The sequence below is a fragment of the Symphalangus syndactylus genome, chromosome 18 (assembly GCF_028878055.3).
Source record: "Symphalangus syndactylus isolate Jambi chromosome 18, NHGRI_mSymSyn1-v2.1_pri, whole genome shotgun sequence".
Classification (NCBI taxonomy): domain Eukaryota; kingdom Metazoa; phylum Chordata; class Mammalia; order Primates; family Hylobatidae; genus Symphalangus; species Symphalangus syndactylus.
Window position 1 is genome coordinate 76818790 of NC_072440.2, and position 12229 is coordinate 76831018.

Sequence of the window (12229 nt, forward strand, 5' to 3'; positions counted from 1 at the left end):
TATGTAGTCAAGGCTCCACTGTGCACTTGGTCACTCTCATGGACATCAGAAAAATACTTTGAGGGTGAAAAATGCTCATGAAGAGGAAGTTGACCTAAGGTATTAAAAGGAAGGAGATATGAGGGAACTTTCAGTGTAATGAAAATATTTCTCATTTTTATTAGGATGTGGATACCCAAGTGTATGCTTTTTTTTTTAAAACAATCACGCTATTGTAAAATTATGAACTGTGTATGTCACTGTATGTAAAATATACCTCCACTATAGCATACCTCAAATACACTAGACTTCAATTATACTCAACATCATAGGGAAACTTTTACTTTCTTTTTTTTTTCTTGAGACAGAGTCTTGCTTTGTTGTCCAGGCTGGAGTGCAGCAGCGCAATCTCAACTCACTGGAACCTCCACCCCCACCGCCCCCCGGGTTCAAGTGATTCTCCTGCCTCAGCCTCCAGAGTAGGTGAGGTTACAGGTGAGCAGCACCACACATGGCTAATTTTTGTATTTTTAGTAAAGATGGGGTTTCACCATGTTGGCCAGTCTGGTCTCAAACTCCTGATCTCAAGTGATCTGCCTGCTTCGGCCTCCCAAAGTGCTGGGATTATCAGCATGAGCCACTGTGCCCAGCCAAACTTTTACTTTCAAACAAAGAAAAATGGTGAGTACCTTGGTAAGCTCTCCTTCCCCCAAAAGAGCAGGGGATAGGCTTCCCCAGCTTTTCTTTTGCCTGGTTACATACTTTAGATGCCAGAAATTTCTCTGCAGAAGACAGCATAGTTTCATGGAAACAACATAGGATTCCAAGTCAAGCACTCTTGAATATGAGTCTTGGCTCTGCCATTTACCAAAAGTATGGATTATGGAGAAATAACTATGCTAAGCTTGTTTCCCCATCTGCAAAACGGGGGGGACTCACGCCTCCCTCAGAGGTGTGCTGTTTATGAGTTCAGTGATGTTAGCCCCCTTTCTGCCCTAACTCGAAAAGAAATTAAACTAGTAGAGGCCAATCCATGGCCAAGTGCCTCATGTATGGCTCTTAGGGTTTTCACTCATGATTCCAAGAGTAAAGAGGGAATTCCTGCCATATTGAAGTGAATTGTTGCTGTTGTTTGAAAAAGTGCTATTGGAAAATGCATTGTGATTCTGGCAAAATAGTCAATCATCTGTCAAATAGCAATACAGACAATTTTTTTTAATAAAATTAAAATTTTGAATTAGAAATGAAGTCACACAGCATTTTATCAATGATGCTGGTACATCCTGTCTCTTTCTTATACTCAATGGCCAAGGTTGCATTGAGCCATCTTAAGGGCACATGATCAGGAATCTTTGGTCACTTAGGAGTTCAATAATCAGAAACCTAGAGGAAAAACTGGACAAGGGGCTAATGAAAGATAAATGTCAACGTGCAGGCAACTTTCTGTTTGCAAAGCCCATCAGGAATTACATAAAAGGGTGAAAGGGTGATCTTTTCCAGTTCCGGAAGTAGGAATCATCCCTCTCTAAACCACCAAGTGAGCTTTAGAGATATTTTCTTTTTTTTTTTTGGGACAGAGTCTCTCTCTGTTGCTCAGACTGGAGTGCAGTGGCGTGATCTCGGCTCACTGCAAGCTCCGCCTCCTGCGTTCACGCCATTCTCCTGCCTCAGCCTCCCAAGTAGCTGGGACTACAGGCGTGTGCCACCATGCCCAGCTAATTTTTTTGTACTTTTAGTAGAGATGGGGTTTCACTGTGTTAGCCAGGATGGTCTCGATCTCCTGACCCCGGGATCCATCGCCTTGGCCTCCCAAAGTGCTGGAATTACAGGCATGAGCCACCGCACCTGGCCTAGGGACATTTTCATAAAGACATCTGTCTTGCAAACTTTGGCCTAAGAAGAACCACAAGGTAGGCTCCCATATTGTAACCATATGGGCACCTCAGGCCAGGGAACTTGTATGCTTAACTGGATTTTCAGGTTACATTTTTGGCTCGGTCTATAACAAGACACACTTCTCAACCTCAGCATTGGTGAGAAATGTTTAAATCCACATTACATTTTCGCTTTAGTAAGGAGAGTCAATTGAGTGAAACAGAATATTTCTCTGTTGGATTGTACTGAAACAGAATATTTCTCTGACGGATAGCATTACAGTATCTATATGCCTGGGCATCAACCTTTATTGTCCACTCTGAAGATGGGGAACTTGAAGAGGTCTAGACTGATTCTTTCAGGGTCCTTAGGACAGCTTAGAAAAGCCATTTGTTTGCTTGCTTGCTTGCTTGCTTGACTGCTTGTTTTATCAGATTCCTGACATGAGTTAACTTTCATGTATGTCTTTCCCATCAGACTGGAGTAAAGAATATGGAACTAACCCTTTCTCCCTCAGAATGAAATGTGGGCAATTGCATGTTAATCCAGGTACCAGTGTATCTCGGAGATCAGGGGAAAATGATGACCACAGATAACTCTGGTCTGGGTCTTCAATATGCTGCAGTATTTGCTGAGGACTGACATGTGTCAGGCTAAGAACTTTACCTACACTATATCATCAAATTTTCTAAGCCATTATCTGTGTATTATCATTATTATCTCCATTTTACAGAAGGAGAAACTGAGACCTGAGAAATTAAATAATTTCTGCAATTACATGATAAATGTCCAAGCTGGGTCTTAAACTCAGCCCTGACCAATTCCAGAGGCCATGCTATATTCTGCTATCCTGCTGATTCTCTAACGCCCCTCTCAGGCTAGATAAGGTGCTTCTCATATGGTATTTTTCACTAGTTTTACAAATAGGTGTTGGGAGTCCCTACTAAGCACCCCACATGACACTAGGTGCTGAGGATACATTGACAAATGGGACAGACTTGGTTCATGCCTCAGTGGGACCTGCAGTCAAGGGAAACCAGACTTAATGTTTGGAGAATGAATGAATGAACTGAAGGAATAATTCAATCCCTTCTGGTACAAAGTCCTATATGGTTTAGCCGCTAACACTTCCCCAGTGTGTGCTAATATTTTACCAAGAGCTGGGCAGTGAACCCCTTGGGAACAGAAACCATTCTGCAGTTACATGCAATGTATGACTAGGTGGTGCATGTCCAAATCTCTCAATGGGAGAATCGCTTGGACCCAGGAGGCAGAGGTTGCAGTGAGCTGAGATTGCGCCATGGCACTTCAGCCTGGGCGACAGAAGTGAAAATCTGTCTCAAAAAAAACAAAACAAAAAAAGAAAAAGAAAAGAGGTCTCTTTAAACATGAATGAGGGTGATCCCAACAAGCAAACAAAAATAAAATATAATAAAATAGAAAGGAAGGCAGGTTTGGGGAGAATTTGCCTCATGAACAACCAACCAACATTACCACCCTTTATTCAAACCTTTTATTCCCCAAGTTGGCAGGAAATGAATGGGACATGTTTAAGGCATTCTAATAACTAGAATGAGTAGAATTATTTAATTTTATAATTTTAAAATTAAAATGGAGCTTGGACATCTTATAGTTCAGTTTTCTCATTTTCCATATGAAGAAGCTGAAGTCCAAGAGCTTCACTGACCTGCTCAAAGTCATCCAGCTAAGTACAGTTAGGGTCTGAGTGAGATAGTCTCTGATTATATTCTCAGCGCTCTGGATATTAAAACTTCCCAGAGAAATTTATTTTCCAGAAGTATTTTTGAGCTTACCAGTTAACCCTAAAGATTATCTAACCTCTCCTTATTCTCTGGATTGAAATATTTAGAAAATGAATCTGGTTATCGGAGGCTGCAGAACTTTCAACGGCAAACCATTTTTTAAACAACTTCTCTCCTGGCTGGTAATGATTTCATTAATAAAATGCATTTCATCATTCACACCATGATCACATTATGCTTTAACAAAGAACCCTTGAAAGAACATTTATTATGGGATTTGCATTTTATTTGTGCAGGCAGATGCTAGATTTCTGGCTAACCCGTTGAGTCAAGCAATCCCTCAGTCTGCTCCACATTGGCCCTCCAGATTCACAAGACCATCTGTGTCTCAGAGAAAGCCCTGAGAACTCTCACAGTGATCAGAAAAAAAGGATGAAGAACAGGAGGGGGTACATCAACCCCATCTACGACTGGGGAAGGTGCCCCATGGGGGGTGCTTCAGAGTTTTCTAGGAGGTATAAGGGTGCTTCCTTACAACAAAGCTATTCTTTTTTTTTTTATTCTTGTCAAAGACAAGCTCATTCATTCATTCAACAAACATTTCAGGAGTTCCTGATTTATGAACAGAGGGTTACTCAAAGATTGTGAAATGATTTTCACACTGAAAATTTAATCCCAAATGCACTGCAGACATTTGCTATGTAGAGGAGCTCCACATAAATCTTGGATAAAATCAAGGAATTTCTGTTGGAATATCCCTCTGCTATTTTCCCAGAGAGCGACTGGGTGTCATACTGGAGTACGGTGGCACCAACTCTGCTCACTGCAACCTCCACCTTCCAGGTTCAAGCGATTCTCATGCCTCAGCCTCCCAAGAAGCTGGGATTACAGGTGCCTGCCACCACGCCTGGCTAATTTTTGTATTTTTAGTAGAGACAGCATTTTGCCATATTGGCCAGGCTGGTCTTCAACTCCTGCCCTGGATGATTTTTTAAATGCCTAAAGAAGAATAAAATAAAATGGCATATGTTATTTATCATCTAACTGCGAGGCTCAGAAAGGGGAGTGGGCCACCAAATAGCATATGAAGGCTTCCACAGTTACACTGGCAAAGATGCCATGACTCTTGCTCTCCTAGGTAACAGCCCTCATCCCTTCCTAGTAACAATGAGTATATTTGAATGTGGTTAGGATGCATATGCTGTGCAAACAGGCAATATGGAATAGAAGGAATCTGTGGTCATGGGACATAATGAGGGTTGAGCTGGGCATAGAAATTCAACTTGAAACATGGGTAACCAATACGTAGGGTCTTACAAGGCTTCAGATTTAGAAAAGCCTGGGTCAGTTTGCACATCCTGTATCCTTGGTATTATAAATTTGGCTCAGTCACTATTTGAATGATTTCATCCGGAAATCCTAAGAGATCAGGGAACATGAATTCCCAAAGATAGACTTCTAGTATAAACACTAGCTAAGCACCTAGTAAGTGCCTGGCCCTATGCTAGGCATCAAAATGCTTGTTTTGTGAATCTGATGTGTGTTGATTATGTGTTACCATAGGCATCTTAGACACATGGTTGTGTCAGTGCTTTGGGTTCTGGAGTTAGTTTATAACAGGATTAGCATATTTCATACTGAAATCGATCAGCAAGTATCTCTCATCCCATCTCCAATGAGGTACTTGGCAGTGGGGGGAGAAAATAGGATGAACAGTTGATAATAAAAGAAAGTATATGGTTTGTGGGGTTTTCTGCCTGCCCAGAGTTTTCTGGGAACCAAAACTATGTGGGAATAGATAAATAAATTTTATGAATAACTAAACAGTAGAAGGACCTCTACCAATAAATGGGATTCCACTCAAAGCGAATTGTTCTAATGCGTTGGAGCTTCTGACAGTCAGTTCTGCTGGGAAGGTGAGGACTCCGTGTTGGAAAAGGAGAATGTTTAAAGAAGTCCTTCCTGGCCAAGTGCAGTAGCTCACACCTGTAATCTCAGCACTTTGGGAGGCCGAGCCGGGCAAATCATTTGAGGTCAGGAGTTCAAGACCAGCTGAGCAACATGGAGAAACCCATCTACACTTCAAAAAAAAAAATAATAATTAGCCAGGTGTAGGTGGCGCATGCCTGTAATCTCAGCTACTTGGAAGGCTGAGGCAGGAGAACTGCTTGAACTCTGGAGGCGGAGGTTGCAGTGAACCAAGATCGCGCCACTGCACTCCAGCCAGAGTGACAGAGTGACACTCTGTCTCAAAAAAGAAAAAAGAAGAAGAAGACCTTCCCATGATATCTGAGCATGCTCTAAGATGGAAATCAGAGAAGGATTCATCCATGGGGCTACTAGAAAAAAAACCAGGGAGCTCTGGAGAAGGGAGATGACAAATATATGTTGAATGAATGTCCTTTACCAGTCTATAATACGAGTCATCACAGGCATCCTTAGGCCCATTTTACAGATTAGAAGACTGAGACCTTAAAAAGGGGCTAAGTGTTGCCCAAGGCTACACAGATGGCAAGTAATAGAGCTAGGATTTGAACTCACATCTGTTTGGCTCTTTCTAGTTCCCCAAGGAATAGATTCAGAGAAGAAACAGGTTAAGTGGAAAACCTGGCTTTAAAATCTGTCCTCTGAGACAGGGAGAAAAACTCAGAACTCACAGGACACAGGGAGAAGGAAAGAAAAGGAATTTCCCCCATGTATTCACAATGCACAGGAATGTAAAGAACAATTAAGGTCATCAGAAGAGGAAATTCAGAGCAAGCACTTGAAATAGGATTTGGTTTTCCTGGATGTGGGACTGATGAAGTGGTTTTCATGAATGGCTGTCACCCCTGGCTTCACACCAGAAACAGCCACAGAGTGCTTTAAAAATGCCCATGTCTGATTGTCTGAAGCCTTCTTCTCTCAACTCGTCAAAGTCATTCTCCGTCCAGCTTTGTTCCGTTGCTGGTGAGGAACTGCGTTCCTTTGGAGGAGGAGAGGTGCTCTGCTTTTTAGAGTTTCCAGTTTTTCTGCTCTGTTTTTTCCCCATCTTTGTGGTTTTATCTACTTTTGGTCTTTGATGATGGTGATGTACAGATGGGTTTTTGGTGTGGATGTCCTTTCTGTTTGTTAGTTTTCCTTCTACCAGACAGGACCCTCAGCTGCAGGTCTGTTGGAGTTTGCTAGAGGTCCACTCCAGACCCTGTTTGGCTGGGTGTCAGCAGCGGTGGCTGCAGAACAGCGGGTTTTCGTGAGACCGCAAATTCAGCTGTCTGATAGTTCCTCTGGAAGTTTTGTCTCAGAGGAGTACCTGGCCGAGTGAGGTGTCAGTCTGTCCCTACTGGGGGGTGCCTCCCAGTTAGGCTGCTCGGGGGTCAGGGACCCACTTTAGGAGGCAGTCTGCCTGTTCTCAGATCTCTAGATTCGTGCTGGGAGAACCACTACTCTCTTCAAAGCTGTCAGACAGGAACATTTAAGTCTGCAGAGGTTCCTGCTGACTTTTTGTTTGTCTGTGCCCTGCCCCCAGAGGTGGAGCCTACTCAAACAAATTTACAAGAAAAAAACAAACAACCCCATCAAAAAGTGGGCAAAGGACATGAACAGACACTTCTCAAAAGAAGACATTTATGCAGCCAAAAGACAAATGAAAAAATGCTCATCATCACTGGCCATCAGAGAAATGCAAATCAAAACCACAATGAGATACCACCTCACACGAGTTAGAATGGCCATCATTAAAAAGTCAAGAAACAACAGGTGCTGGAGAGGATGTGGAGAAACAGGAACACTTTTACACTGTTGGTGGGACTGTAAACTAGTTCAAACATTGTGGAAGTCAGTGTGGCGATTCCTCAGGGATCTAGAACTAGGAATACCATTTGACCCAGCAATCCCATTACTGGGTATATACCCAAAGGACTATAAATCATGCTGCTATAAAGACACATGCACATGTATGTTTATTGCGGCACTATTCACATTAGCAAAGACTTGGAACCAACCCAAATGTCCAACAACGATAGACTGGATTAAGAAAATGTGGCACATATACACCATGGAATACTATGCAGCCATAAAAAATGATGAGATCATGTCCTTTGCAGGGACATGGATGAAAGTGGAAACCATCATTCTCAGTAAACTATCGCAAGGACAAAAAACCAAACACCACATGTTCTCACTCATAGGTGGGAATTGAACAATGAGAACTCATGGACACAGGAAGGGCAACATCACACTCAGGGGACTGTTGTGGGGTGGGGGGAGGGGGGAGGGACAGCATTAGGAGATATACCTAATGCTAAATGACGAGTTAATGGGTGCAGCAAACCAACGTGGCACATGGATACATATGTAACAAACCTGTACATTGTGCACATGTACCCTAAAACCTAAAGTATAATAATAATAAAAAAAAAATGCCCATGTCTGAATCTTATCCTCAACCAGTTCAATTGAAATCTCCAGGGTGGGCCTGGGGCATCCTTATAGTTTACCTGCTCTCCAGGTGATTCTAGTAATTGGCATCCACATGTGAGAACCATTGATTTAGGGAACCCTAAGGTTGCCACAGCCAATCAGTAGTCAGGAATTGCTTTCTGTGGCTGTTGCTTCTATCCAATAGAACCCTTTTATGAGCAAACTGTTCAGGAGCCTCAGTCACTGTCAGGATAACTATCACACCCCCTCATGTTTAAATTGAAGAATGGACTGAAGGAACCAGGGCAGTGGTGGAAGCAGTGGCTCTGGAGTGATAAAAATAGGGTTCAATTCTCAGCTCTGTCACCCACTGCTGCTTGACTTGGGCAAGTTATATTAGCTTCTTAGCGTCTCAGTTTTCTAATCTGGTAATTGGTATAATCATTGTGTCTTCACCTTGGATTCACTATGAGAAAACAAGGGTTTAATTCAATGTCTTGCACTTGGTAAGAACTCAATTAGTAGTAGCCCCAGGCTGCCCACCCCAGTAAATATTTAAATCCTGAAGAGCAGAAGTTGCCTGGGATAGGAATGTGCATTGTTTACCAACTTCTTAGAAATGGGATGGACTGTGTAGGTGAAGCATGTTACCCACTAAAGTGTAAGGCATTTCTGAGATGGAGAGACCTAGATTCTATGTCAAGATTCCCTGAGGATCAACTAGGGTAGATGGAGATGGTAAAGGGGTTAAAGTGCCAGTGGGACCAAATGAGCATCCAGGTACTTCTCCCCAGGAAATAGCCCTCACCTCACATGTGCCCCTCGCCCAGCCACCCTGCCTCACAGGGCAATGTAGAACTTGTTCTAGGTCAGAGAAAGCAGCTGAGGGTCTCTGGTCCTTAGAAACCTGGGTCCCAGGTAGAGAGACCCAGAAGATGGGTAGGAAGGTAGATAGATAGATAGATAGATAAAAGGTAGATAGATAGATGATAGATAAATAGATAATAGGTAGTTAGATAGATGATAGATAGATAGATAGATAGATAGATAGATAGATAGATAGATAATAGGCAGACAGATGATATAGATAATAGATAAGTGGATAGGTAGATGGATAGAAGGATGGATGGATGGATGATAGACAATGCATAGGTAGGTAGGTAGATGGATAAGTGAATAGGTGGATGGATTGATAGATGATAGACAGATAGATGATAGGATAATAGGTAGATAGATTCAATAGATAATAGATAGGTAGATAAGTGAATAGTAGATGGATGGATGATGGGTGGATGGATGGACAGACAGATAGATAATACATATGTAGGTAGATGGATAAGTGAATAGGTGGATGGATGAATGGATGGATAGAGTGGATAGGTAGACGGATGGATTAATGCATGGACAGACATAGATAGATATATAGATATACATATTTATAGGCAGAGAGAGAATGAAACGAGACAGAGGCAGAGAAAAGCAGAGAGAAAAAAAGAGAGCTAGAAAAAGGAATTAGGAAAGAAAACTGGAGATAAAGAGATCTACAAGCAGCAGCAAGGGACAGGAAAGAGGAGAAAGAAAAAAGATCCATCAGGAGGCCCTTACCGACTGCCTTTAAGGAGGCGTACTTGTTGAGCTCTTTTCCTGGTGGCTGCTGTTCATAGGGGTTGGAGATCTGGCCCAGGTTTGGGTACGAATGTGGATGGCCCATCTGCTGGAGCAGAGGAGAGGTGGGCACTGCGTTGTTCATCTGGGTGGCATCTGGAAGTGAAGACACAGAAGGAGATTCTCACAGACAGGGCAGAACCATCTACCTTCCCTCCCATCACCACATCCCTGGAGACCAAAATTCTACCCACCCTTTAGGGACGCAAGTCACAAAACAGCAGAGGGTGCACAGATACATGGGACACAGCTGAGTTCATAATCTTCATTGGAGAGCAAATGAGGACAGGTGGGTGTTTTTCTGACGTCATCTCGAAGGATGTGCTCAAAACATGTTAAACTAACATGTTAAGGTCCTTTCAGTAGAGAGGTTATTTTTGTCATTGAAATGATATTTGTATAAAAAGATGCCTAACCTCAGTAACAGTCAAAGAAATGCAAGTCAGAAGAACAATGAGAAGCCATTCCTTTGCCAACAGATTGGCAGGTGTTAAAGCGATCGAAGGACATGAGTACTGGCAGAGATGCTGAGCACAGGGAGGCCTCCTAAAGCTGCCGGTGGACATGCAATTTGCTATATTTGCAGGAAGAAATCAGGCACTGAGTATTGAAATGTAAAGCGTATGTATATGTTGACTGAACAATACCACTTTTAGCAACTGAGCCTACAGAAATAAAAGCATCAGAATGTAAGGATATTTGTTCAGAGATGTTTTTGCACCATTATTTGTAAAAATGAAAACACATACACACACAGAAACAATCTGAGCTCATATCAATATGGGAATTCTTAAATGAATTATTATAATACATATGATGTACATAATATGTACACATATGATGGAATATCATTCAGGTGTTAGAAAAAAATGAAGGAAAACTTGAACAGTTTCTTATGGTTTATATTATTAAAGGGAAAAGAGGAAGCTTTAAAGGAAAGCAAATAGTATAGCATTTTTTGTTAAAAAAAAATCTATGTGTATATTTTTGCATACTACAAGTTTGCACAAGACAGAAACAAATGTAAAGACAAACAAACTAAATATTGGCTACTTGAAGGGAAATGAGATTCAGGGAAAGAGAGATTCAAGAAGGTTTTTCTGAGCTGAGATCTGCAGGAAGGAGGGTTGTTATAGTAGTTCAGTGTGGTGGAAGGTGGAAGGTGGAAGGTACGAGGGAGGGTATTTCAGGCAGAGGAAGCAGCATGAGCAAAAGACGTGGAGCTTGATGGAATCTGACGTGCTCAGCAACGGAAGGAATTGCCCTCTGAGCTCTGGCCATGCACAGCTAGAGAATGCAGTGTGAGGAAACTGGAATGAGGTGGGGTTGCAGGGGGTGGCAGGACCCAGTGAACACTGGTAAGGTTCACCATCTTTATCCTGAGAGCAATGGGATGGATAGACAGGAGGCGAGAATGGTCTCGCCTCCTGTCTATCCATCCCATCACTGTGAGATAACGATGGCTCACTTTGAGGTGGAAAGTACGGGTTCCCTCTGGCTTCATGAAGCACCTGTGTCCATCCAGGTATGCACTGCAGTTGTTGCCGGTGGCACCTTGAAAGATCCCCTTTATCTAGCATGTGCACCCATTTCCCAGCTGCTGCAAAATGTTGGCTGCTAACAGCTCACAGCTGCCTTCAGTAACCAGAGAATTGCTCTTGGCTGATGGAAGCCACTGCTCTGGGGTCAATATGCTTCACACACCTTGTCCTCAGGTGGTCAGCAACCAGTGTCCCGCTGACACTGAAGTCCAAAAACCAGCCCCTTGCCTCAACATGTGGATAACTTTATGAAATGTTGATACTCCAGAGTTCACATGGACTGGGAGAAGTTTAGAGTAGGGATCGGCAAACTTTTTCTCTAAAGGGGCAGATAGTATTTTAGACTGTGTAGGCCATCAGTCTCTGTTTTAACTACTCAATTCTGCCTTTGTAGCATGAATGCAGCCCTAGACGGAAGACAGTTGACTCTCTGTATCCACGGGTTCTACACCCTTGGATTCAGCCAACTGTGAATTGAAAATACCCAGAAAAAAATTAAAAATAACAATACAATAATAAAAAATAATACAAGTAAAAATACAGTATAACAACTATTTACATAACATTTGTATTGTACTAGTATTATAAGTAATCTAGAGATGATTTAAAGTATATGAGAGGATGTGAGTAGGTTATATGCAAATACTATGCCACTTTTTTATAAGGGACTTGAGCATCTGTTGATATTGGTATCCATGGAGGGTCCTGAAACCAAATGCCCATGGATACCGTGGGACAACTACATAAATGGGTGTGGCTGTGTTCCAATACAACTTTATTTACAAAAACAGGTGGTACTAAGTTTGACCCAAGGGCTATAGTTTGACAACCCCTGAATCTGGACTTTACCTGAAACCCCATTTTTGTGTGGCTCCCTAACCTTTACTACAGTGCTTCCCTCATAACCTTAGAGGTGTGTGTTTATTTGCTACCTGAAAAACACTCCCTCAGAGTCACATGCATCTGAACCCCTTTCCCAGGCTTTGCTTTTAGATAACTCAACCC

General features: G+C 42.4%; 1 protein-coding gene across 3 annotated transcripts in view; it reads right to left on the bottom strand.

Moving 5' to 3' along the window:
* The window catches only part of SHISA9 (shisa family member 9), a 336550-nt gene that overhangs the window by 26364 nt on the left and 297957 nt on the right, over window positions 1-12229 (bottom strand). For 2 of the 3 annotated variants that reach the window (XM_055254357.2, XM_055254356.2), the window contains exon 3: window positions 9624-9779. The exons of the other annotated variant lie outside the window; for it this stretch is intronic. In XM_055254357.2, coding sequence (XP_055110332.1) covers window positions 9624-9779 — 156 coding nt within the window. The remainder of the gene's footprint in view (window positions 1-9623; window positions 9780-12229) is intronic. 3 annotated transcript variants of the gene reach the window in all.